This window comes from Nicotiana tabacum, chromosome 20 (genome assembly GCF_000715075.1).
Source record: "Nicotiana tabacum cultivar K326 chromosome 20, ASM71507v2, whole genome shotgun sequence".
NCBI lineage: Eukaryota > Viridiplantae > Streptophyta > Magnoliopsida > Solanales > Solanaceae > Nicotiana > Nicotiana tabacum.
In genome coordinates this window covers 154624887-154651638 of record NC_134099.1, presented here as the reverse complement: position 1 = coordinate 154651638, position 26752 = coordinate 154624887, and the positions used below count along the sequence as shown (strand labels likewise).

At 35.4% G+C, this 26752-nt stretch overlaps 2 protein-coding genes across 2 annotated transcripts; both read left to right on the top strand.

The window, feature by feature from the left end:
• LOC107767112 (large ribosomal subunit protein uL6z/uL6y) lies at positions 1 to 3070 on the top strand. The gene is made up of 3 exons (XM_016586037.2): positions 1 to 448; positions 2489 to 2611; positions 2744 to 3070. Exons 1-3 carry the CDS (start codon positions 74 to 76, stop codon positions 2828 to 2830), a joined length of 585 nt encoding a protein of 194 aa, XP_016441523.1. The 5' UTR covers positions 1 to 73; the 3' UTR covers positions 2831 to 3070.
• A 17395-nt stretch (positions 3071 to 20465) lies between these two features.
• On the top strand, positions 20466 to 21389 carry LOC142174610 (uncharacterized). Its single transcript, XM_075240437.1, has one exon. It carries the CDS (start codon positions 20466 to 20468, stop codon positions 21387 to 21389), a length of 924 nt encoding a protein of 307 aa, XP_075096538.1.
• Positions 21390 to 26752: the final 5363 nt, after the last annotated feature.

The window sequence follows — 26752 nt, the reverse complement described above, 5'->3', positions numbered from 1 at the left end:
CTTAAACAAACTTCCCCCGCTAGGGTTTTGCTGTCTTCACAGAAACGCCGAGAGAGAAAGAGAGTAAAGCAAAATGAAGACAATACTCTCATCAGAAACAATGGACATCCCAGATGGGGTAAACATTAAAGTAAAAGCAAAGCAAATAGAAGTAGAAGGACCAAGAGGAAAACTCACTAGAAATTTCAAGCATTTAAATCTTGATTTTCAGCTCATTAAAGATGAAGAAACAGGCAAAAAAAAGCTCAAGATTGATGCTTGGTTTGGTTCACGTAAGACTACTGCTGCAATCCGTACAGCACTTAGTCATGTTGAGAATTTGATCACTGGTGTCACTAAAGGGTACCGTTACAAGATGCGTTTTGTGTATGCTCATTTTCCTATCAATGCGTCGATTAGTGGTGGGAATAAGGCCATTGAGATCAGGAATTTCCTTGGCGAGAAGAGGGTATAATTTCTTTCTCTCTTTTTTGTTTTGTAGTCTTTGTTTTTGTTAGTATTAAGTGGGTTTTTATGATCTGATTAAAATGCTGGTTTGTTTTTGTTTGTTTAACTGTGATGTTGGTACTTTTAAATTTTTGATTATACATGGTGCTGTTGTGTATTAATTTTAACATTAGGAATGTTCATCTAATTTCGTTCTGGGAAATAAATAAGCTTCTCGACTCTCGAGTGTGTTTGGTATGAAGGAAAGTGTTTTCATGAATTTTAGTTTTTGTGAACATTAATTTTTTACATTTACAGGATAATTTTCATGTGTTTGGTTAGATATAAATATTGCTTACACATGATTATCCTGTGTGAGCTTGCTCTGTTCCCAAGGTTGGATGAAGTAGGAGGATTACGGTAGATTGATAATCATCCTAAAGCTAGTTAAACTATAAATCTGTGATGAATAAGCAGCTGGAATAGTTCATTTGGTTAGAGCGTGTGGCTGTTAACCACAAGATTGAAGGTTCAAGCCCTCCTTCTAGCAATGGTATGTTCGGACGGGGTCCTGCGGGGGCTCGGGTGAGTTCCGGAGTGATTTCGGATCATTTTCCTCATATTGGTATCGGTGGTTTCTCTGATTTCTGGCGCTGGGTTATTAGTCATCGCGATCGCGGAGGAGTATCGCGATCGCGAAGAGTATTATGGGGCCACTGGTGGTTTAGTCATTGCGGTCGCGTCAGGAGGAGTGCGTTTGCAAAAGTTTGAGCGGGTTGCTCTATGCGTTGCGATAGTGGTACCGCGTTCGCGTTAAGAAGCTGTGGATTGGTGGAGTTGTTGTTGTGTAGGTTAAGGGATAATCATACTGTTGTTGGTCATATACTTGTATTAACGATGAATAACAATGGGTAAGTGTTGATTAAAGTAAGAGATATGTAGTAAGAGAACAATGGAAAATGACTTCTCTCGCTAATAGAGGGAATTAATATATTTTCCTTGGAGGAAAGTTTTTCCACAATTGAAGATATGTGGAAAATATTTTCCAAAAAACATTTAATGTCGTACCAAAGACACTTGATATGGGCTTTTCTGCTCAGGGATAGGTTTCAAATAGCAGAGGCAAAAAGCATTGAGAAGTATTTAGTGGGCGTTTGGACATAAGAATTGTAAAATTCGAAAATAGGGGAAAAAAATTTCAAGTGAAAATGGTATTTGAAATTTAGAGTTGTGTTTGGACATAAATATAATTTTGGGTTGTTTTTGAAGTTTTGTTAGTGATTTGAGTGAAAATTTTGAAAAATGGCTTTTTAGAGTTTTCTAAATTTTCGAAAATTTCCAAAATGCATTTTCAAGTGAAAATTGGAAATTATATGAACAAACTGCTTTTGAAAGAAAGTGAAATTTTTTTGGAAAAAAGGGAAAAATTTCTTATGTCCAAACGGGCTCTTAACAACTCTGGTGCCTTTAGTTCATGCTGCTTGTTGTGTGGACTATATCCGTCTTCTCATAAGCATGTGGAGATCATCACAAGACTAATATTGATGGATTTAAGTGTCCCTTACATGGTTTATAGTGTACATGATTTATCTGCAATGAGCTTCAATGTGCTTTACTTTTGCTGATTTTTTTGTTTAAGATTATACAGGAATGTACTAAGACAATGATTTGATACTTTTAGAAGTTTATCAACTTCTCTAATTCCCCCCCCCCCCCCCCCTTGGTCATAGTTAAAGGGAAGTCTTCCTAGAATGATTCATATGTTTGTCTACTCTTGTCTTCTAGCACTAGATAATGTAGAATCTATTGCCCTTTGCTTGGAAACTGATATTCTTATATTAAATGTAAAAAACTTCCCTTATCACTGGTATTCACTATGCATTTGCTTGTAATGATCTTGTTTGAATGTGGTGATCCTCAATACACTGCTGTCTCACATGTCAGCATGATGGATATTTAAATAACCTTGAGATCGTATAATTTGTTTTTGCTCTTGCACTTATTATGGGCATTTCTCAAGTGTAGAGCAATAAGAGACCGACTTGTTTGCTGTGATTTTCAGGTGAGGAAAGTCGATATGCTTGAAGGGGTTACTGTTGTCCGCTCAGAAAAAGTTAAGGATGAGTTGGTATTGGACGGAAATGACATTGAACTTGTCTCACGATCTGCTGCCCTCATTAACCAAGTAAACCTCCATTTCTTTGCTATTCTTTTAGATATCACCCTATTTCCGTAATATGTGTTTACTCTCTATAGTGAATATCAAGATCTTGCATATTAAGGTCATATATTGTTTTTTTTTTTGTTTTGGGGACAGAAATGCCATGTGAAGAACAAAGATATCCGTAAGTTCCTTGATGGTATCTATGTCAGCGAGAAGGGAAGAATAGTTGAGGAAGAGTAAGTAGTTAGCAGTATACCGCTCTTGGTCTGTTTGTTTTCCCTATTTTTGGTTAAGAGTTGAGGTTATATTGGGATCCCTTGCAAATTTGTTTTGAGTTATATCAACACTTTTGATTGTAAGGTTTTCTTACTGAAGTTTCTTTAGAGATAAAATATTTTGTTCTTGGAATTGGGAAGATTGATGCTTTTCTTGAAAGCAGTTTGATTATAGTAATTCTAAATGTTGTGTTTTCTGTTTTTCTATCGAGCTGCACGATGCATTTTGAGAAACACCCCCCCCCCCCCACACACACACAACAAAAAAAGAAAGAAGAAGAAACGACATACCCAGTGTAATTTCATAAGTGGGGTCTTTATACTACCGTGTGAAGGTAGAGAGACTGTTTTTAATAGACCCTCGGACTCAAGAAAAGCATAAACACAACAATAATGGGATAGACAAACAATTGCGTACAAGCCATGAAAACGAAGTAGTAACAATAACAAGATAATAAGATGACTGAAAAGAAAAATACATGTAGCAGCAGGGAACTAAGAATAAGAAAATACGAGAATACATACTAATACTATTGGAATGGAAAGGAAGAATTGCTCAACTACATACAAATTTTCTACACTAATTGTCGACATCAACACCCTCTTATTAAGGATTGCGTCCTTGGTAAGGACGGTGGGAGAGATTCGAAACACTTTTCAGTCAGTGATATGAATGCGTAGTCTGTTTTTACGAAGAATAAAACCAGACCTATTAACACTATACTTGTTACGGTAAGGATGATTTTAGCAACACTTCTGTAGTAAAACATTGATCAATTTAATGTGTAGAGTTTGTTTATTCTTACTATTAATATTGCCATCTTATGGGGGTATAGATTATCTAATTGTGGTGGCTGTGACTGCCAAAATTTGGCAAATCATGTGATTTATTTCTAAGGCTCCTCTGAATCTACTATCCACACGCCATCGAATGTGATGGAGCCAGTAAGCATTCTTTTGGATATTCCAAAAGAAAGAGAGATAATCATATAAGTTAGGGGATGTCATGTTTCATTCTCGGATTTCTTTTGGTTGCCCCTACTAGGGGTGTTCATAAAAATCCGAAAATCCGAATCAAACCGAAAACCAAACCAAACCGACAAAAAAAACCCGATACTTTTTGGTTTGGTTTGGTTTTAAAATTTAAAAACCGATCAAATTTGGTTTGGTTTTGGTTTTAATTTAAAAAAGCCGAACCAAACCGAATATAGGAGTAGCTATTTTAAATTTATTATTACACCTATATATATGTATACTTTTGTACAAAGTTTTAAATTTTTTATAGTAAATATTAATCGTTTGCACTTTTAGTACAGTTCTTTACCTTTACATTCTAGTTTAATTGGTAGTTTTCTTTTGTTAAGTGTAAGAATCTATTTCATGTTAAAAATAATATATTTTTAATTGAGTCCTTAAATTATTCATCACTATTTGATTCAATTATCATCAATATATCTTGGTAAATAATATATTTGTCAAAGGGCAATTGATTTGATAGTGTTACGTTGAAAATGTGGTCACCGAAATGTGTGTTTGGTAGTGTATGTCGTATATTTAAGGAAAAACCGATAAATAACCGAAAAAATCAAAAAAACCGACATAAACCGAATCCAGAAAAAACCGATTTACTTGGTTTGGTTTGGTTCTAATATTTGAAAAACCGACTTAATTGGTTTGGTTTCTTTTTAGAGAAAAACCGATCCAAACCGAACCATGAACACTCCTAGTTGCTACCATTTATCACACTAGCTAAAGCTAGTACACGTGTATTTCGCGTCAATCAGTATAAAATATATACAAAATAAATAAATTATTATATACATTGAAACAATATCTTCTTAACATACAAAGATGATGAATTTAGTTGAATTAGTTATATAATATTTGTAATTATAATATCTTGCGAAATAAGATATAAATATGTCATGTTGTTGTATCTCGTCTAACATCTCTTTGGAATACCAGTAATATAAATTTCGACTATCAATTAGACCAATGACAGTATTATAGTACCTCACAATTTGTCAAAATGGTTATTTCATCAAAATGTTATAAACCTACTATTGAATATAAATATTTTACTCGATTTCCCCAAATATACATTTCTTGAAATTCTAATCTACTAAATAACACAATTTTTCATAAAACTCCAGTCACCCAGTCTTTGGGAAGCTGTTCTTTAAATAAATTTTCTTAGATCTTCATCCAAAGATATTAATTAAATAGTTATTATTTTTCTTAAAATGTTAATAGCGAACAATTAAATAATAACTTAAATTTTTGTAAAAGAGGTCTAGTACATTCCTAAGATCAACCTACAAGGAAGTAATAATTTTTTTATTAATTATCAAATAATGAATACAAAAAATAATGAAGCTTTAAAATTAATGGTAACATTTTCACAATTAGTTTATCATCAAGATTCTAACACAAATATTTTATGTAGAAAAATGAAGGTAAGTTACTTTTTATATCAAAACAGATTACAAATTTAAAAACTTGCTCAACATAAAAAATACGTAGTATATGATAGAGAATTATATATTTAAAGATTGATTTTTTTTACTTTAGAGGAAGGTTTAGGAAACAATATTTATTATGACTATACATTATTAGTAAGCATAATCAGTTTTCCATTTTCATGAAGAATAATAAATAAAATCTGATTTAATTTGTTAAGATTCTAAAATAAATATTTTAAGTAGGAAATAATTAAATCTATTTTTTATATAACAAAGAGATTAAAAGTTTTAAAATATGTTCTAATTTTTTCTCGGGTTGAGTCTGTAGGCATATAAATTTTAAATCCATAAAAGAATTTAGATTATATTTTAAATTCAAGGTACATTGGTCCAAATAAATATAAGGGCTAATATAATTGAATTAATTATATAAGTCTAATATATATGGATTAAATAAATAAGTCTTAATCCATTGGGCTAGCCCATTTAATTGGGCTAAAGTGATGAGCCCACTTCATTAAGCCCAGATGTCATCTTCTTGGAGGCCCATTTTGGTGCCACGTGTCTAATGACGTGGCGCGCCAAGTCGAACGGAAGAGCCAATAGGATCATGCCATATGTCAAAATGACAAGGCATGCCAAGTCACATTAAAAGGCCAATGAATCGTGCCACGTGTGCAAGTGACATGTTCTGGCCAATCAAATGCAATCATGTCACATTTCAATTTGATTGATTGGAAAGAGTTTGTTCTTATCACAACTCTTCCCCTTCCACAACTATAAATAGGGGTCTTCATAACTCAGAAAAGACACCAGAAGTTATAACAAGAAGCAAGAGAGAGCTCGTTGATCAAACACCGCAAATTTCTCTACAAGCTTCAAGCAATCAAATTCAAGCTCAAGAACGAAGAGCAAATCATGTTCAAGTTCAAGAACGAAGAACAAATCAAGGTCAAATTCAAGCAATCAAGCTCAAGCTCAAGAACTAGATCATCGTTCGTGGCAACAAACATAGATTCAAGATCAAACTCAAAGGCCCTTGAATTTATTTACAATTGAAAAGAAGAATTAGAGGATTCATAGAGATTGTAACACTCAAATATTTGAAATCAAATACTACGATTGTTGCGATATTTTTCGGTCTTGATTTTATTTTCTCGACCCAAATTTATTGTCTACAAATTCTGGCACGCCCAGAATTCTGGCACTTCTCCAGAGGGTGGCTTATAAGTCGGTGATATTTGCAGTAGTTCGGGTCATTTGTTTTCCTAGCTTCATTTGGTCGCTTCATCTCCGGAAGCTCAATGAGATTTAACTCGAGGAGTTCTTCGAAAATGGCTGGCACATCAGAATCCAGGAATGGGTACTCTTTTTCCTGCATTTCTTTTAGAGTCAACTTCCCACTTGGCTTATCTTGAAACGAAGTGGATTTCATACTCTGCTTCTTGCTCTCCTTCATCGTGAACTTCACAAGTGGCGTATTGACATTCATAGCTTCTTTGCTTTCAGACTTGGGTACGAACTTGCCCCACTTCCTGACTTCTGGCTTGTCATTCACTTTGCGAGGTTCATAGATGGGTAGCCTTTCATTTCCAGCGGAAGCCATGCTCAATTCCATGTCATGGGCACGAGTTGCAAGTTCTTCAAATGTGTTAGGCTTGATACCTTGCAAGATGTAGCGCAATCCCCAATGCATGCATTGGATGCACATCTCTATGCCTGAAGCTTCACTAAGACTGTCTTTGCAGTTGAGGCTTGCATTCCTCCAACGATTGATAAAGTCGATAACTGGTTCCCCCTTTCGTTGACGAGTATTTGTGAGTTCTATCATACTCACCGTGCGTCTTGTGCTATAAAAGCGACTGAGGAACTCTTGCTCTAGTTGATCCCAACTGTCGATAGATCCAGCCTCGAGGTCCGTGTACCAGTCAAAAGCATTTCCTTTTAGCGAGCGAACAAACTGCTTGATGAGGTAATCTCCATAAGTCCCAGCATTGTTGCACGTCTCAACGAAGTGCGCAATATGTTGTTTTGGGTTACCTTTACCATCAAACTGTTGAAACTTCGGAGGTTGATAGCCAGCAGGCATCTTCAACATATCGACCCTTGCAGTGTACGACTTTGCATATGTAAGGGAGGATTTGGCAACAACTTCATATTTGTTCTTAATGGTTCCTTCGATGAACTCCTTCAGTTGATCGATTGGAATCATCCCTTCAGAAGAGACAGGGATAGCCTTAGTGGATGCTGCTTGTCTTGGGGGAGAGTCACTCTCTAGAACTTCTGGGAGCTTGCCGGGTGCATGAGTAGATTCTTCTTCCATCAAGATTCCCACCCTGTCTGTTAGCTTGTCAATTCTAGCCTCTTGATTTTGCATGCATTTGGTCAAGCCAGTGATTGCTTCCATCAAGTTTGCCAACTGCTCCTCCATAGATGAAGTGTTTGTCAACATGACTTGCATGATTGTCGTCGATGACGGAGAATAGCATGGATTTTCACACAGATTGATCCTTGACTGGGTCAGGCTATGTGGTGTAAGTGGGGAGGATCCATCGCTTGAAGCATCATCATCTTCCTTCACAGCAGAGTGCTTGGAGCCGGAGAGGTCAAGCAGAGCAAGAGTTTTCTTGATCTTTTCAGCAACATCGCTTCCTCCTTCAGATGCATTTGTGGAAGATCTTGCTCCTTTTGAGGATGAAGATCCGAAAACAGGGGTTGATGCGGACGACACTTGGGGTGCTTGTTGTCCTAAAGAGCTTGCTTTGCTCCTCGTAACTGGTCCGAAGCTTCCAAAGGTGACATCGAGGATGCTTTCCACATCAGCATAGAACCTGGAGTTAGCAGCCTTGGTGGATGATGATTTGGAGTTGATTTTCTTCGAAGCCATTTCAATGTTCTTGAACTTTGGTGATTGAAAAGTTGAGATGAGAGGTAGATATTGTCCACTGATTGAAACTAAAGTTAACAAACTCATTGAAGCTGGATTTATTTGGGAAGTTAAATATCCAACATAGGTTTCAAGTATTGTCCCTGTAAGGAAGAAGAATGGCCAAATTCGAGTATGCGTTGACTTCAGGGACCTCAATAATGCATGTCCCAAAGATGAATTCCCGCTTCCTATTCCAGAGCTGATGATCGATGCTACTACTGGTTACGAGGCAATATCTTTCATGGATGGTTCGTCGGGCTATAACTAAATTCGCATGGCACCAAAAGATGAAGAGCTTAGTGCATTTCGCACCCCCAAGGGTATTATTGCTACAAGATAATGCCTTTTGGCTTGAAGAATGCTTGTGCTACTTACCAAAGGGCTATGCAGAAATTTTTGACGATCTTCTCCACAAGAATGTCGAATGCTATGTTGACGACTTGGTGGTGAAATCAAGAGAGAAGGGTGACCACATGAAAGACTTGAGGATGGTATTTGAATTGCTCCGGAGGTACCAACTTAGGATGAATCTGTTGAAATGTGCCTTTGGAGTTACTTCTGGAAAGTTCCTTGGTTTCATTGTCCGGCGTCGAGGGATCGAAATTGATCAAGCCAAAGTGGATGCCATTTTGAAAATGCCTGAGCCTCGAGATATCCATGAATTGAAGAGTCTGCAAGGAAAGCTAGCATACCTTAGAAGATTCATATCAAACCTGGCTGGGAGGTGCCAACCATTTAGTCACCTCATGAAGAAAGGTGTTCCTTTCAAGTGGGATCAAGCTTGTAGCAATGCCTTCGAAAGTATCAAAACCTACTTGATGAAGCCTCCAGTTTTAGCAGCTCCTATACCAGGAAAGCCATTGATACTATACATTGCGGCGCAGGAAAGGTCTGTTTGAGCATTATTGGCCCAAGAAAATAGTGAGGGGAAAGAAAACTCTCTTTACTACTTGAGCAGGATGATGACACCTAACGAGTTGAACTATTCGCCAATTGAAAAGTTGTGTTTGGCGCTAGTCTTCTCAATTCAAAAGTTGAAGCATTACTTTCAAGCTCATGTTGTCCGTCTTATTTCTAAAGCAAATCCCATCAAGTTCGTGATGTCAAAACCTGTTCTTAGTGATCGACTAGCGAGATGGTACCTCCAATTTCAACAATTCGAGATTTTGTACATCCCTCAAAAGGCTGTAAAAGGACAAGCATTGGCAGACTTCTTGGCAGATCATCCGATATCTGATGACTGGGAGCTAACTGATGAACTACCTGATGAGGACGCAATGGTCGTTGAAGTTCAACCCCCATGGAAGATTTACTTTGATGGTGCTGCACATCGTGGGGGAGCCGGGGTTGGCGTAGTATTTGTCACTCCTCAAGGTGAAGTCTTGCCCTACTCCTTCACCTTGACACAACTCTGTTCCAACAATGTTGCTGAATATCAAGCATTAATACTTGGGCTTGAAATGGCCGTTGATATGAAGCAATTGCAATTGCAAGTCTTTGGTGACTCCCAGTTAGTGGTCAATCAGCTTTTGGGTAGTTACGAGGTCAAGAAGCCTGAACTACGCCCATATCATGATTACGCAAAAAAGTTGATGGGGTGGCTCAACGATGTGACTATTCAGTATGTACCAAGGAAAGAAAATAAGAAGGCTGATGCTTTAGCTGCTCTAGCTTCATCATTAACCCTGCCCGACCAAGCGCAAGTTACCGTCTGCCAGAAATGGGTAGTACCGCCGCCAAATGAGGTCGAATGTGAAGAAAACGAACTCAAGCATCTTGTTGTTGTAAAAGAAGTTGAGAAAGAAGAATGGCGACAACCCATCATCGACTACTTATGCTATGGGATACTTCCAGAAAATCCGAGGAGGAGGACTGAAATCCGTCGTCGTGCACTTCGCTTCCTTTACTATAAGGATACTCTATACAGAAGGTCATTCGAGGGAGTACTCTTGCGATGCCTAGGAGAAGAAGAAGCTCTCCAAGCTTTGCAAGAGGCACATTCTGGGGTATGTCGGTCACACCAGTCCGGACCAAAGCTCCACTTCCATATAAAAAGGATGGGATATTATTGGCCAACGATGGTAAAAGATTGCTTGGACTACGCTCGAAGATGCAAGGCTTGTCAATTCCATGCGAATTTTATTCATCAACCTCCTGAAGTATTGCACCCAACTGTTGCATCCTGGCCATTTGACGCTTGGGGATTGGATGTTGTTGGACCACTACCAAAGTCCTCTGGTGGGCATCTATACATCTTGGCTGCAACTGACTACTTCTCAAAATGGGCTGAAGCTGTTGCTCTTAAGGAAGTATGAAAGGAAAATGTTGCAAGTTTCATCTGAGTAAACATTATTTATCGCTTTGGCATACCTCGTTACATAATAACGGATAATGGAAAGCCATTCGATAATAGGTTGATGAACAAGATTTGTGATCTTTTTGGCTTCAAGCAATGTAACTCTTCGATGTACAATGCTGCCGCCAATGGTCTAGCTGAGGCATTCAACAAGACTCTATGCAACTTGTTAAAGAAAGTTGTCTCCAAATCCAAACGAGATTGGAATGACCGTATGGAAGAAGCTCTATGGGCATATAGAACGGCTTATCGCACGCCAACACAGGCAACTCCTTATTCACTCATTTATGGAGTCGAAGTTGTCTTGCCACTTGAGCGTCAAATACCTTCGTTACGACTGGCTATTCAAGAAGGGATCATCGATGAAGAAAATGCTCGACTTCGATTAGCAGAGTTGGAAGCTCTTGATGAAAAGAGAATGGAAGCTCAACAGAGTCTTGAATGTCATCAAGCTCTATTGTCTCGCGCCTTCAACAAAAGAGTTCGTCCGAGATCCTTTCAAGTAGGAGATCAAGTCCTTGCCGTACGAAGACCCATAATTACTTCCCATAAACCTGTAGGGAAGTTCACTTCAAAATGGGATGGGTCATATGTCGTACAAGAAGCTTATTCAAGTGGGGCTTACAAGCTGGTTGATGCAGATGGTATGAGAATCGGCCCTATCAACGGCAAGTTTTTGAAGAAGTATTATCCATGAAGTTGCAAGTCATGACGCTCCTCGACGTATGAGCCTAAACTGCAAGTCACGACGCTCCTCGACGTACGATCCTAAACTGCAAGTCATGACGCTCCTCGACGTACGAGCCTAAACTGCAAGTCATGACGCTCCTCGACGTGCGAGCCTAAACTGCAAGTCATGACGCTCCTCGACGTACGAGCCTAAACTGCAAGTCATGACGCTCCTCGACGTACGAGCTTAAACTGCAAGTCATGATGCTCCTCGACACACGAGCCTAAACTGCATGTTGCTACACTCCTAGCCCGCAAGAGTATAAACTGTGTACGGCCCAAAAAAAAATCCGCTAGGTTGAAAATCTCGAAAGAGGCGGCCTAGGCAAAAGTTATGACGTAAAAAAAAGTCCGCTAGGTTGAAAATATCGAAAGAGGCAGCCTAGGCAAAAGTTAGGAATTAAAAAAAAAAGAGTCCGCTAGGTTGAAAATTTCGAAAGAGGTAGCCTAGGCAAAAGTTAGAACATAAAAAAATCACCCAGTCTGAACTACGGAATGACTTGATCCTCTTCACCGAGGTACGTAGGCAGCTTAGAGTTTCATTCTAAGTTCAGTTGCACAAGTTCAAAAGATACATATTGCCCCAATTGTTGTCCGAGTGAAGTATGGAGGAATGCAAAATCAAGCTGAAATGCCATCCTCTTGTGGAACTTTGATCTCATTTAATTTAAAAAGGGCAACCCTCCATGGTAAATTGATATCTCCAAGTCCGTCGGTACTCAAGTTGAAGTCCCCAAGTTGAAATCTTCAACTCCGTTGGTCTTCAAGTTGAAGTCTTCAAATTCGCCGATCTTCAAGTTGAAATATTTAGGCCCTCCAAGTCTCAAAGTTGAAGTCTTCAAGTCCGTCGCTCTTCAAGTTTCAGTCTTCAAATTCGCTGGTCTTAAAGTTAAAATATTTAACCCCCCAAGTTGAAGTCTTCAAGTTCGTCGGTCTTCAAGTTTCAGTCTTCAAATTCGCCGATCTTAAGGTTGAATTGTTTAAGCCCTCTGAATCTTCGAGTGGAAGTCTGCAAAGTTCGCCAAATCTTCAAAGTTTTCCAAGTGTTCAAGTCGATGTCGTCTTCAAGTTGAAGCTTTATAACTTTCCAATCTTAAGGTGGACATATAAGTCCCTTTGCACCTTAAGTTGACCTCTTCGTGGGTTTGTCCTTAAAAGGAACTATAACTTTCCAATCTTAAGGTGGACATTTGAGTCCCTTTGCACCTTAAGTTGGCCTCTCCGGTAGTCGGGCCATTTTGAGAGTAATCTCTCCAAGAATTGGGCCACATTGAGAGTAATCTCTCCAAGAATCGGGCAATTTTGAGAGTAATCTCTCCAAGAATCGGGCCATTTTGAGAGTAATCTCTCCAAGAATCGGGCCATTTTGAGAGTAATCTCTCCAAGAATTGGGCCACATTGAGAGTAATCTCTCCAAGAATCGGGCCATTTTGAGAGTAATCTCTCCAAGAATCGGGCCATTTTGAGAGTAATCTCTCCAAGAATCGGGCCAGTTTGAGAGTAATCTCTCCAAGAATCGGGCCATTTTTTAGAGTAATCTCTCAAAGAATTGGGCCACATTGAGAGTAATCTCTCCAAGAATTTGGCCATTTTGAAAGTAATCTCTCCAAGAATTGGGCCAAGAGTAATTTCTCCAAGAATCGGGCCATTTTGAGAGTAATCTCTCCAAGAATTGGGCCACATTGAGAGTAATCTCTCCAAGAATTGGGCTATTTTGAGAGTAATCTCTCCGGTAGTCGGGCCATGAAAGTAATCCCTCCGATATTTGGGCAGGGATAAGTACTCATCCCCTCACACCCCAAGATTATCTTCTTCATGCGTGGATCATCTTGTTGAACAAGAACATATCTTTCTCGCTTGACCTACAAAAAAAAGGAAAAAAAAGACAACAAGAAAGAAAGCACGAGAAAAAAAAAATTACCTTCGCATTAATGCTTCCAAGTCCACAAAAATAAACTCAAGTGGATTGCAAATATGCGAATTGATATTGAACAAAGATGAGCGCATGGGATTTATATAGAATTCTCAAAGTGGCTGTTGGAAATTAATTCCCGATGTGGGACGATGCAACAATATGTCTTCGAAAAGGACTCGGATAGTTGAAAGGCGGCAGTAAGAGTTTGCCATAAACAAAAATTCCGTAGCAATCTTTGAAGACAAATATCCCTGGTCAATTCCTAAAGGGATTTGGATAAGTGTTAGCATGGTAAAACAGCTTGAAATAGCTTGGAATTGAGTTACGTGGAAACTTCTCAAGGCCAACTAAATTGCATTGATTATGGATTGAGTTTAAATTTCCAAAGTCAAAGGAGACCTAAGCAAACCATCACAAATCTCACATGACTGAAGATTAGTGTTTCACGAATTTGGTATTCGTAAAATGATTTGGCTTGAGTCTTACGAGAAGGAATGACGTTCCGATATTACTTCAATCCTTGTCTTCGAAATTCATCAAAATGTATATTTTGCCAAGTCTTGAAGTAGGGGGCATTTGTAGGCATATAAATTTTAAATCCATAAAAGAATTTAGATTATATTTTAAATTCAAGGTACATTGGTCCAAATAAATATATGGGCTAATATAATTGAATTAATTATATAAGTCCAATATATATGGATTAAATAAATAAGTCTTAATCCATTGGGCTAGCCCATTTAATTGAGCTAAAGTGATGAGCCCACTTCATTAAGCCCAAGATGTCATCTTCTTGGAGGCCCATTTTGGTGTCACGTGTCTAATGACGTGGCGCGCCAAGTCGAATGGAAGAGCCAATAGGATCATGCCATATGTCAAAATGACAAGGCATGCCAAGTCACATTAAAAGGCCAATGAAATCGTGCCACGTGTGCAAGTGACATGTTCTAGCCAATCAAATGCAATCATGTCACACTTCAATTTGATTGGTTGGAAAGAGTTTGTTCTTATCACAACTCTTCCCCTTCCACAACTATAAATAGGGGTCTTCATAACTCAGAAAAGACACCAGAAGTTATAACAAGAAGCAAGAGAGAGCTCGTTGATCAAACACCGCAAATTTCTCTACAAGCTTCAAGCAATCAAATTCAAGCTCAAGAACGAAGAACAAATCATGTTCAAGTTCAAGAACGAAGAACAAATCAAGGTCAAATTCAAGCAATCAAGCTCAAGCTCAAGAACAAGATCATCGTTCGTGGCAACAAACATAGATTCAAGATCAAGCTCAAAGGCCCTTGAATTTATTTACTATTGAAAAGAAGAATCAGAGGATTCATAGAGATTGTAACCCTCAAATATTTGAAATAAAATACTACGATTGTTGCGATATTTTTCGGTCTTGATTTTATTTTTTCGACCCAAATTTATTGTCTACAGAGTCCCCCCCCCGATATCTATATGTCTATTTTTTACACGGTGATAAAATTTATTTTTTGTTACCAAGGTACATAATATTCATTCATACTAGTCTTAGTGTACGCGCGCTTGCGCGTGTTCCCTATCTTAGTAAATAATTTTTGCTAAGAAAATTATATATATATATATATATATATATATATATATATAGATTATTTTTAAATTATAAAATAAAGTATAAGTTTTTAAAGTTAATTAAATATTAATCCTATTTAGCTAACTCAATAAAGAAAATTATTTGTTCCTCAATATTATTCAATATATTTACCTTAAATTTTGTTCTAATTTTTAGTTTTATCAGTTCAATTTTACCGGTTATTATACTTCCTTTTTAGTTTTAGTAAAATCACATAGCCTTGGTGATTTAAAACTTTTTCTAAAAATATTATTCGAAAGTTATTCTCAAGTTTTATGCAAGAAGGCACAACCATATTTAATTAGCACTTTTATTATGATTCTTTAAAAAAATCGTATAACATAAATTAAAAAATTAAATTTCATGTCTTCTCGATTTATCTCCTTTCAAAGGTTTCAACGTTACTCAAGCATTAAGGTTTTAGTTGCTGAGATAAAAAAAAATTATGATTTACATAATTTTGTCGAAACGCGCGAGGCCAAAAAAAGCATTACTAAAACATAATAAAATTTTAATATGACGAACAAATTACTATGAAAAGTTATTGAAATTCACTGCGTGTGTATGTACATATTTAATATATAATTCATTTTAAAGTTCTAAATATTTATACTTCCTATATAGTTTAAATAAAAAAGATTCAATAAGTATAAATTTAATTGATTTTAAAATCCTTATTTACTAAAATATTTAAATTATATTTCTATTCAATATAAAATTTATTTTTATAGAATAAAAAGTCAATCAACATTTCCCGTAAAGGTTTTGTGCTTTTATAATATATATTTAGGCTTTTACGATGTAATATGATTAAATATTCTATCAAATAATTATTTTGATTGTTTCATTAAACATGAATTTATTATATTATATGACTAAAATAAGAATTTTTTTAATGCACATTTGATTGTTCCATGCTAAAACAACTTAATGCTGACGCTATTGTATTAAAAAAGTTTAATTTAATATGTGATTTCATGTCGTCATACTTTCATTAATTAGAAATCAATTCAAAGCACCGACTAAAATGTTCTCATCTATTTTCAATTAGTATCTATATCTATATATTTATTAAAATAAGAAACTTACCATATATAATTGACATTATGGTTAAGCCAAGTGGCAAGCTAATAAATGTCATTAGTATATGGTAACTTTATTCTATACTTGACTATTTTAGCTAAATACAAATAATATATATATAGAGAGAGAGAGGGAGAGAGAGAGAGAGAGAGAGAGAGAGAATTTGAATTAAAAGATAATATTGAATTTATAGATAAAGTTTTAAAATTCGAATTTAAATTAAAAATAAAATTTATTTTTTATCATGTTATCATACTTAATTCGGTTAATGATCATATGCAATCATGTTAGGAACTTTTGTTATTTTTCTAATTATTTAAATACTACTTCGCCTCTAGCAAAAAAAAAAAATACTCCATTTAACTATAAAACTCTTTCATATTTAGAACCCTATAAGTATAGTTCTTTGAAATAATGTAACTAGATTTGAATAAAACGAATTTCTTTTAAAATAAATGTAATATATAGCGTACACGTATGTGTTTATCTAAATAACAAAAAAGAGTTTACAAAACCAAATAAAAGTCTACTTACATAAACCAATGATTGAAAAATCACAATTTATTGGAGAGAAAGGAACAGTTAACCTGCAGGCGCAGGTTTAGAAGAAAGTTTTAACTCTGCAGGCGCATGTTAAGCAAGTTTTAGCTAACCTGCGCTTCATCCATGGCTAGACATAGGAAGAAGCTTCCATCATCATCAGAAGCTAAGGAATATGAAGGAAAGGAGGAAACACCTGCTCACAATCAACCTAGTCGCTGGTTAACAGGAATGGGTAGTGCACCTACAGTTTTTCATAAACCAGCAAAGGATGGGGAAATTGACGGAACGATAGTGACGCCGGACACATGTATTCAACAGAGATTACTTCCAGTAACTTTTGGTAGTTTTTTGCCACAAAAATTTTAGCCAATTAGGGAAGAAATTGAAGAAAATGAAGTGCAAACTCTGCTGAAGGAAACCACGGAAGCTGCGCAAATCCATCGGCGATTGCAATTTTCAGCACAGGTAAACTCAGGGCAGATCCGGCAAGATATGACATGTCCAGTGGAAGTTGAGAGGAAAAAGGAAGCCATGCAGAAGAATCGAAGCTCTCAAAAGGGGAAAACATTATGCTATACACCGCCTGCTATGAGGGATGGTACTTTTGTCGTGCAAATTGAAGATGAGGATACGAAGGAACAGGAGACCTACTGGAGCATAGCTTTGATTGGGTTTGTGCTAGGTGACAACCCTTATGAGAAAGCAATGGACAACTATGTCACAAATGTATAGAATTTTGTTGAGAAGCCTCAAATTCTATTTCATAAGGATGGATACTATATTTTCAGGTTTGAAAATACTAAAGATAGGGACCTAGTACTCCAAGCAGGACCTTATACATATCACAACAAGCCTTTTGTGTTACAACAATGGAGAATGGATTTCAAATTTGATCCAGGAAGTGTGAGTGTGATTCCCTTGTGGATCACATTTCCAGGTCTACCACTGGGTTTTTGGTCTATAGAAGCACTCAGTAAACTAGCTAGTGTTGTTGGGAAGCCTTTGTACATTGATAAGATCACTACTGAAATGGAAAAGGTGTCCTATGCAAGAGTTTTGGTGGAACTGACATATCCCAACCACTACCAGATAGTTTTGAAATGCAAACTAAGAGGGGAGTAATAATTCAGCAAATTGAATATGAATGGAAGCCAAAGTATTGTTTTGACTGCATTAGATTTGGGCATAATTCAAACGAATGTTGGCTCAAGGAAGTGCAGGAAAAGGCAGTGGAAGTAAAAGAAGCAACAACACAGATGGACCTTGAAATCGATGCCAAAAGATAAGAGGAAGGATGATGTGATTCAACATACTAGAAATGAAGGGGACAAGCAACAAACAAATGACAAAGGAGATGATAAGCTTACTGATAATGAAAAAATGAAGGGGAAAAGTGTACAACAAAGTGCAGTAGTTATGATGTAGTCCACAAACAAGTTCTCATTGCTGCAGATAGAAGATGATCCAGGGGACGTTGGCCTATCCAGCTTCACCCAAAAATGATCCTATGCACCTGGAATATAAAGGGGTCTGAACAAGGCCCATAAGAAGAAAGAGTTAAAAATCTTTCTGAGGAAACGTAAGGTTGAGTTTATAGGCTGTTTAGAAACAAGAGTAAAGGAAATGAAGGCTAACAGGATAATGAATAAAGTATGCAGTGATTGGAGATTTTGCTGTAACTACAAGGAACATCCAAATGGAAGGATTTGGCTATTGTGGAAACAAAATATTGAGGTGCAGATACTGTTGCTTGATGACCAGTTTATACATTGTGAAGTCCAAGAAAGAAGTTCCACTTTCAAGACTTTGATAACTGTGGTGTATGCAAGTAATAAGGTAAACAAAAGGCAACAGCTATGGGATAAACTTAGGAATTTAGGAGCAACTATTAAGGATAGTTGGCTACTTAGTGGAGACTTCAATAATGTCCTCCACACTGATGATAGGATAGGGGCTCCAGTTATACAAAGTGAGATCAAGGGGTTCCAGGATGTAATTATTACCCTGCAACTCACACAATTGAAGAGTTTGGGATGGTTCTATACTTGGTGCAACAAACAACAACTGGAAAAGAGGGTATACAGTAGAATTGACTGGGCACTGGGGAATGTTGAGTGGATGCAGAAGTACAGTCATATTGAAGCAGATTTTCTAAATCCTGAGGTGTCAGACCACTTCCCTATTCTACTACAATGCAAGGCTGTGGATCAAAAAAGGAACCTGCATCCTACACCTTTTAAATTGTATAGCTCTGTGATGGATCATGCTAACTTTGCAGGCATAGTGGAAAAGGTATGGAATCAAGAGGTAAATGGAGGCAACATGCACAGGGTATGGAATAAGCTTAAAGATTTGAAAACTGAACTGAAGGAATTGAACACTTATATGGCTTCCTATAGGCTTCAGCTCAATAAGGCCAGACAGAAATTTGAAGCCATTCAAAGTGAACTAAAGCACAAACATATGGATCAAAGGTTGATTGATCAAGAAAAAATGGTTTTGATGGAAGTAGAGAAATGGAGCAGCATAGAGGAACAAATTCTACATCAGAAATCTAGAGCACATTGGATAGCTTGTGGAGACTCAAATTCTAAGTATTTCCATGCACAGTTGAAGCTGAGGACAAGCACAAATACTATAAACTCTATCTACACTGACTTGGGAGACAAGGTATCTGATCCTATACTGGTGGAGGAAGAGTTTGTCAAGTTCTTCAGGAAGCTACTGGGAGAGAATAACACTACATGTGAATGTCCAAACTCTAAGGTCATACGTCAAGGACCTTGTCTTAATATGCAGCAGAAGGAGGACCTAATCAAAGTAGTTACAAGAGATGAAATACTTCATGCTATAAAAGATATGCCCCATGATAAGGCACCAGGAGTGGATGGGTTTCCAATTGAATTTTTCACAAGACATTGGCAAGTAGTAGGTGATGACATATATGAGGCTGTGAAGGATTTTTTTGTGACTGGGAGGCTGCATAAAGGAGTGAGTAGTACTGTTGTAACACTGATTCCTAAAGTGCAAAATCCTAGTCAAGTTAAAGACTATAGGCCCATAGCATGTTGTACAACACTGTATAAGATTATCACAAAGATCCTCACAGTAAGACTAAAACCAGTCATTGGAGGTCTAATTGGGAGATCACAGTTAACATTTATAGAAGGTAGAAGTATTACAAACAACATTTTGTTCACACATGAATTGTTCAAAGGATATAATAAAAAGGGTATCTCCCCAAGATGTGTTCTTAAAGTGGATTTGAGGAAAGCTTACGACACAGTAGAATGGTGTTTTTTAGAAAGATTGCTTACTGACATGGGGTTTCATTACAAATTCACAAGATGGGTAATGGAATGCATTTCATCAGTTACATATTCTCTAAACATAAATGGTGGACTCACAGCACCTTTCAAAGGCAAGAGGAGCATAAGGCAAGGAGACCCAATGTCTCTCTATCTCTTTGTCCTGGTCATGGAGTATTTGCAAAGGGAGTTCATGCAATTGATAAAGATGAAAGACTTCAAATTCCATCCTAGGTGCAAGAAATTGGGTGTGGTACATGTTTGTTTTGCGGATGACTTGCTAATGTTTTGCAAGGCTGATATACAATCTGTCAGGCTATTAAAACAAGCTTTTCATAAATTCTCTATGGTATCAGGTCTTCAAGCAAATGCTGACAAAAGTTCTGTTTATATAGCTGGAGTTGCAATTTGAAAAAAAAGGAAATTTTACAAGAGCTGGGGTTCCCTGAAGGCAACCTACCTTTCAAGTACCTTGGGGTACTATTGGATTCCAAAAAGCTATCCATTGCTCAGTGCTAGCCACTAGTAGAGAAGGTAACTCAGAAGATAAATTGCTGGACATCGAGATTATTATCATATGCAGGGCGACTTCAATTGATAAGATCAGTTTTATTTGGTGTGCAATCGTATTGGACACAAATATTTTTATTACCAAAGAAAGTGATGAAGATGATTGAGGCAATCTGCAGATCATTTTTGTGGACTGGTTCAGCTACTGTGTCAAGGAGAGCTTTGATTTCTTGGGAAACAATATGTTTGCCACAGAGTGCAGGGGGGCTTAATGTAATGAACACGCTATACTGGAATAAAGCTGCTATTGCAAAGCATCTATGGGCAGTGGCAAAGAAGAAGGATAGTCTATGGATAAAATGGATGCACATTTACTACATAAAGAACTATGTGATTGAAGATATGCCTATACCTAGGAATGCAGCTTGGGTAGTTAGGAAAAATTTTGAGGCAAGAAGGATGATAAATGAGCTTCAAGGAATTCAAGGGGATCTGGAAAGCAGATTGCACCAACTACAGAGGGGTGAATTGTTCAGCATTAAAAAATTGTACAGGCTTCAATTCTCTCAACATCAAAAGGTCCAGTGGAAGAGCATTATCTTACAGCCACACATGCATCCAAGATTCAAATTTATACGGTGGCTTGCATTACATAATAGATTAGCAACAATGGAGAGGCTACTGAAGTTTGGTATACAAACTCCACAGCAGTGTATTTTTTGCGAGCAAGCTGTTGAGACTTTTGACCATCTTTTCTTTGAATGCTCGCTGACAAAGGAACTATGGTTGAGGCTGCTAAGATGGTTGGGATATGATAGACCTATTTGTGACTGGCAGAGTGAAGTCGAATGGGTAAGCAAGAATGCTAAAAGGAGAAATGGACAATGTGCAATAATTACTTGTGTATTTGGCATGCTGGTGAATACTATATGGAGAGAAAGAAATAAGCTGAGATTCCAAGGAGGTAAACTGATAATCAACAACATCTGCAAAGAAATAGCTATCCACATACACCTGAAGGGGGTCTCAATACAAAATTGGAAAGAAGCTCTGCAGATGATAAACTGCTACCCTTAGTATGCTAGAGTCTTTTACTGGTTTCTTGTGTAATAGCATTAGAGTACTGGATTGTCATGTATAGTCCTAGCTTAAGAAGGAACCTCGGACTAGAGTTTATAACAAAGGATGAGTAAATGGTCAGCATCTACTGAATGTAATGTATATTCTTTTGATGGAATGAAAAAAAAAATCTACTTACATATATAATAAAGTAAACATACATGCTGGAGAAAGAAACATCACAAAATCAGTCAATATTAAAAAAAATGTTGTTTCTTTTTTCTTCTTGAAGAATATTTGTTTGAAGAGTCAATTTGCATAAATGGACATCAAACAAATAAGAAAACTTTGGTTATACAATTGCTATCATTAATTTCAATTTAGCACATTCAAGGAATTGAAGGGTATAAGCTGAAATCCCTTCATTTAGCTATAGTCAAGTCAATATTGCAAGGGTATAATATTTTTTTCGTTGAAGAATATTAGTTTTGAATCATTAGATTACGTGAAAGGTTTTTTTTTTCAAACTCAACAAGAGATAAATTGGTTTCTAATTGATAGCTTCTATAGCGACTTTTAAGTGTAACAAATAGTATATATAAAGAAAAATTGGTATAACATGAAATATAATTTTTTTTAAAATGTAAAAAAATTATTTCGAAAAAACTCTTTACTTTTTTAATTCAAAGATAATAAAAAGATAAAAAAAATTTGAACATTAGTATAGAGTTTTAAAATTATTATAATAGAAGTTATATCATGGATAAATTCAAAAAAATCGAAATCTTATGGAATATTTACATAATATTCGGCCATATTTATTGTTTACTTTTTATAGATAATATAAATAGATGATATACTGACAACACACAATTATATATGAATTATATATAAATTACACATCATTCAATTTTTTTAATTTAAGTGGTCGGGTGAGCACCTATTTAAGCTGATTAGATAAAGCCAAAAGAAAAATATGAAATAATTTCAACCAAAGGCTAAAAATATAATTAAAGTTCATATGTAGACAATATTTATTAAAAGCATCCTTTTATAGTAAAATAAATTAATTTTTTGTAACAAAAGAAAGAATGACATAAAAAATAAGATAAAAGAAAATAAATATTAAAAAAAATGTTAGAAAGATCTAAAAATGAGAAATAAAAGATGACAACAAATTTCTACTTATGTTTCATCTTTGTTGAGTATAAAAAATTTGAAAGTTAATCTCATCGATTTCAAATATATTTTTTTTCGACTCAAATACGTAGATTATAAGATAAGGACATCTTTGAATATTTTTTTAATTTATATTATGTGTCATTTTTTAAAAATTACTATTACTAACAAACTCATATGATATTCAAATTTGAATTGGAATGCAATTTAAGTAGTTTGCATTGAGGTTAAGCCAAGTATGATATTGAAAAATAAACTACTTGACAATTTTAAGACAATATATGCAATATTTTATAATAATAATAATAAACTAATTTAAGAATTAATGATTCAAAGAACAAATTTTTTTATATATAGGGTATTAAAAATTCAAATTCTGGGGCTAGAGATATCGATAAACTTAAAATGGAGTCATACTGAAATAAATCCGGCCAAAGAATCATTAAATTTTTGGATAGCCGATTAAAGTGAATTTAAAATTAAGGATAATATCTTTAAATGCATCATTATAAAGATAATTACTATTATGACATATAAAAAGTTTTAAAAATTAAAATTTCAAAATAGAAATATTTTTTGGAAGATAAAATCATACCAAATAAGAGTTCAAGTCATAGTATAAGAGTCACGTCGTAATCAAAGAATCGTTTATATCGGGTCAACTTTTGTGCTTTGCCATAAATATGAGTTATTATTTCACTTTGTGGCTATTTTTAGGTTCCAATGACACATATGAGAATAGTGCAAAAATAAAATTATCACTACGATAATTGAGAAATGTTAGTCTTTTTTCATGTAGTGTTTCTTAATTAATATCTGACGATTATCTATAATTATTTAGAAGGTTTAAATGTTAAGGTTATTTACATATAATTCAAATAACTCAGATATTTAACATGGTTAATATCAGATATCAAAATGGAGTAAAAAAATTCACTAGCTAAAGAATTTTTTATATTTTTAGATAGCCAGCTAAAATGAGTTTTGAACTAAGAATAATATTTTCAATTAAATTATTATAAAAATAATTATTATTGAAAAATAATGTTTTAAAAACTGAAATTTTAAGAAAGAAATATTTTTTAAGAGATATCAACACACCAAATAAGAGTTTAAGTAGTAGTAAAAGAGTTAAGTCTTATCGAAGAGTCATTCATTGTCTCAACATTTGATTGTTTTGCCATAAATATGAGTTATTATTTTGCTTCCTGACTATTTTTAGGATCCAATTAGACCGGCAAAAATGGTATCAAAAAAGAAAATAGAAGAAATGATTAATTTTTTTCATGTAGTTAATATCCAATGATTATCTATATTTACCGAGAAAGTGTAAATTTTAAGATTATTTGCATACAATCCAAATAACTTAAATATTTGACATAATTAGTGTCCGCGCATCCGCGCGGGTACTAATACTAGTAATATATATAAGGTAAAATATTTATGTATTTTTTTCTTACCTAGTTTAATAAGAAAAGATTTAATATGCAAAGTTTTAATTGATTTCAACGTCCTAAATATTAGGAAAGTACTTGAATTATAATTTTATCCATTATGAAACGGTATTTTAAAAGGGTAAAAAAGACGAACAACATTTCGCTAAGGGCCTTCGTACTTTTAATATAGTATAGATAAACTTAGAACCTTTCCAACTTTGTACCAAATTAAAAGACAACAGAAGCAATTATCTTATCTTAAAAAGATATGTCATTGGTAAATAGAATATGGTTATATGGCATTGATAAATAGAATATGGTACTTGGATGTATTTTCGTTGGAACAATTAAATCAACGTATAATGGTTGATTTTAAATTCTTAAAATTTTTAGTTAATTTAAAGATCCTAAATCTTAGGGAGATAATTAAATAACTTTTTTGTTTAGTATGAGCTCTAATTTAAAAGGATAAAAAAGACGAACACATTTCACTAAAGGCCTTTGAGCTTTTAATGTAGTATAGATTTTTAAGTGTAAGATTTACATACAGTAAACTCTTAATATATTTAAAGGTTTTGGACTTTTTACCTAATTTAAATAAGAAAAAAATTAATAAGTAAAATTTTAATTAATTTTAAACTCTTAAACGTAGATTTGTATAAAGTAAACTCTTAACAGTTTTAAAGTTTTAAATGATAGGGCTTTCTGCATAATTCAATAAGAAAGATTTTAATGCGTAAAAGTTTAATTCATTTAAACGGTTAAATATCAAAAATAATTAATTGACTATTCAATAAATTATTTCTTACAGCACTTGACACATATTCCTAGGACTGCAGTTTTTGTCTATTTATATGAGACAAAAAACCGTTAGTAGTATTATTTCATTGGTAGTAGTATCAATTTGACAGTATTCAAATAAACAAAAAATTTGATTTTGTGATTGTATACAAATGCATTGTATTTTGTACACATACACTCAAATACATTGTATTTTGTAAACATACACTCAAATACATTGTATTTTTGTATAAATATATTATTTTTTCGCTTGTATTTATGTATTCCCAAGATCTGTATTTTTTTAGTACAACCGAATATTACTATATTTTGTGATTTTTTTGTTTATTTGAATACAGTCAAATTGAATATGGTGAATTGAATACACTATATAATAGTAAATATATGTGAATTAAATATAATGTATACAATCAAATTTAATAGAACGGTATACATCCCTATTTTCGTGATTTTTTGTTGTTTGAATACAATTGAATTCAATATAGTGAAACTGCATACAATTTAATATTGCGCTTTCCATTATTAAACACCTGTAATCACTATTTTTTAAGCGGACTACCTCACTGTATTTATAAATATATTCGCGCGATAGAATACATAATTAAACATTTGTGATTCATGTGCTTTTACCTCATTTTATTTATAAATATAGTCGCGTGAATACATGGGATACAGAATAATAGTAGCGAAATTTATTTAGAATTGATTTTGTTGAGTTATATTAGGAGTGTATCACGATAATTGATTCTCTTTCCGTTATTAGACAGCTGGACATACCTATTTTTAAGGTAATTGTCGTTACTATATTCATGAATACATCTGAATACAGTCACATATAGCTGGACTCCCCTATTTTTAGGCGATTTTTGTTACTATATTCATGAATACATTTGTAACGACCTAGCCTGTCGTTTTAAGAATTAACGTCCCGATCCCCTATTAATTGCTTTTTCCGTATTTGTTTTTGCTATTGTGAGTTGCCGGGAGGATTTATTTGGAGTTTCGGAGTGTTTTGGGACACTTAGTCCCTAAATGAGAGTTTAAGTTTTACAAGTTGGACCGTAGTCGGAGCAATGTGAAGAGACCTCGGAATGAAATTTCGTCGGTTCCGTTAGCTCCGTTGGGTAATTTCGGGCTAAGGGGCGTGTTCGGATTGTGTTTTGGAGGTCCGTAGCTAATTTATGCTTGAAATGTCGAAAGTTGAATTTTCGAAGTTTCCGGTTCGATAGTGAGATTTTGATCTAAGGGTCGGAATGGGATTCCGAAAGTTGGAGTAGCTTTGTAGTGTTGGATGTGATGTGTGTGTAAATTTCAGGTCATTTGGACGAGGTTTGATAAACTTTTTAATCGAAAGCGTAAATTGAGAGTTTTTGGAGTTCTTAGGCTTGAATCCATGGTTAATTCGATGTTTCGATGTTGTTTTAGGTATTTTGAGGAATGGTATAAGTTTGGATATTAGTGTAGGACTTGTTCGTATTTTTGGTTGAGGTCCCGAGGACCTCGGGGTGATTTCGGAAGGTTGTCGGAAGAATTGAAAGTGGTTTGAAGCTGCTGATCTCTGTCATAACCGCACTTGCGGCTGGGTCCCGCATGTTCGTAGTCGCAGAAGCAAAAAGGGGAGAGCCAGTAGGAGTCGCAGAAGCGGGCGCTTCACCGCAAAAGCGGCGCAGTATTTGCGTAAGGGTAATCGCAGGTGCGAGAGCTGAGTTTTAGTGAATTGTCGCAGACGCGACTTTTGTTCCTCAAAAGCGGGACCGCAGATGCGGTCCCTTGGCCGCAGATGCGGTCCCTTGGCCGCAGAAGCGGATTCGCTGGGCAGAACATATAAATAGTTGCCTTCGCGAATTTGAGTTATTTTTCACCTATTTTCAAACGGGAAGGAACTTTGGGGAGCTTTTTCAAGGGAGATTTTCAAAGGGATTCGTTGAGGTAAAACCTTTGGTCCTTAAGCTCGTTATTATGGTG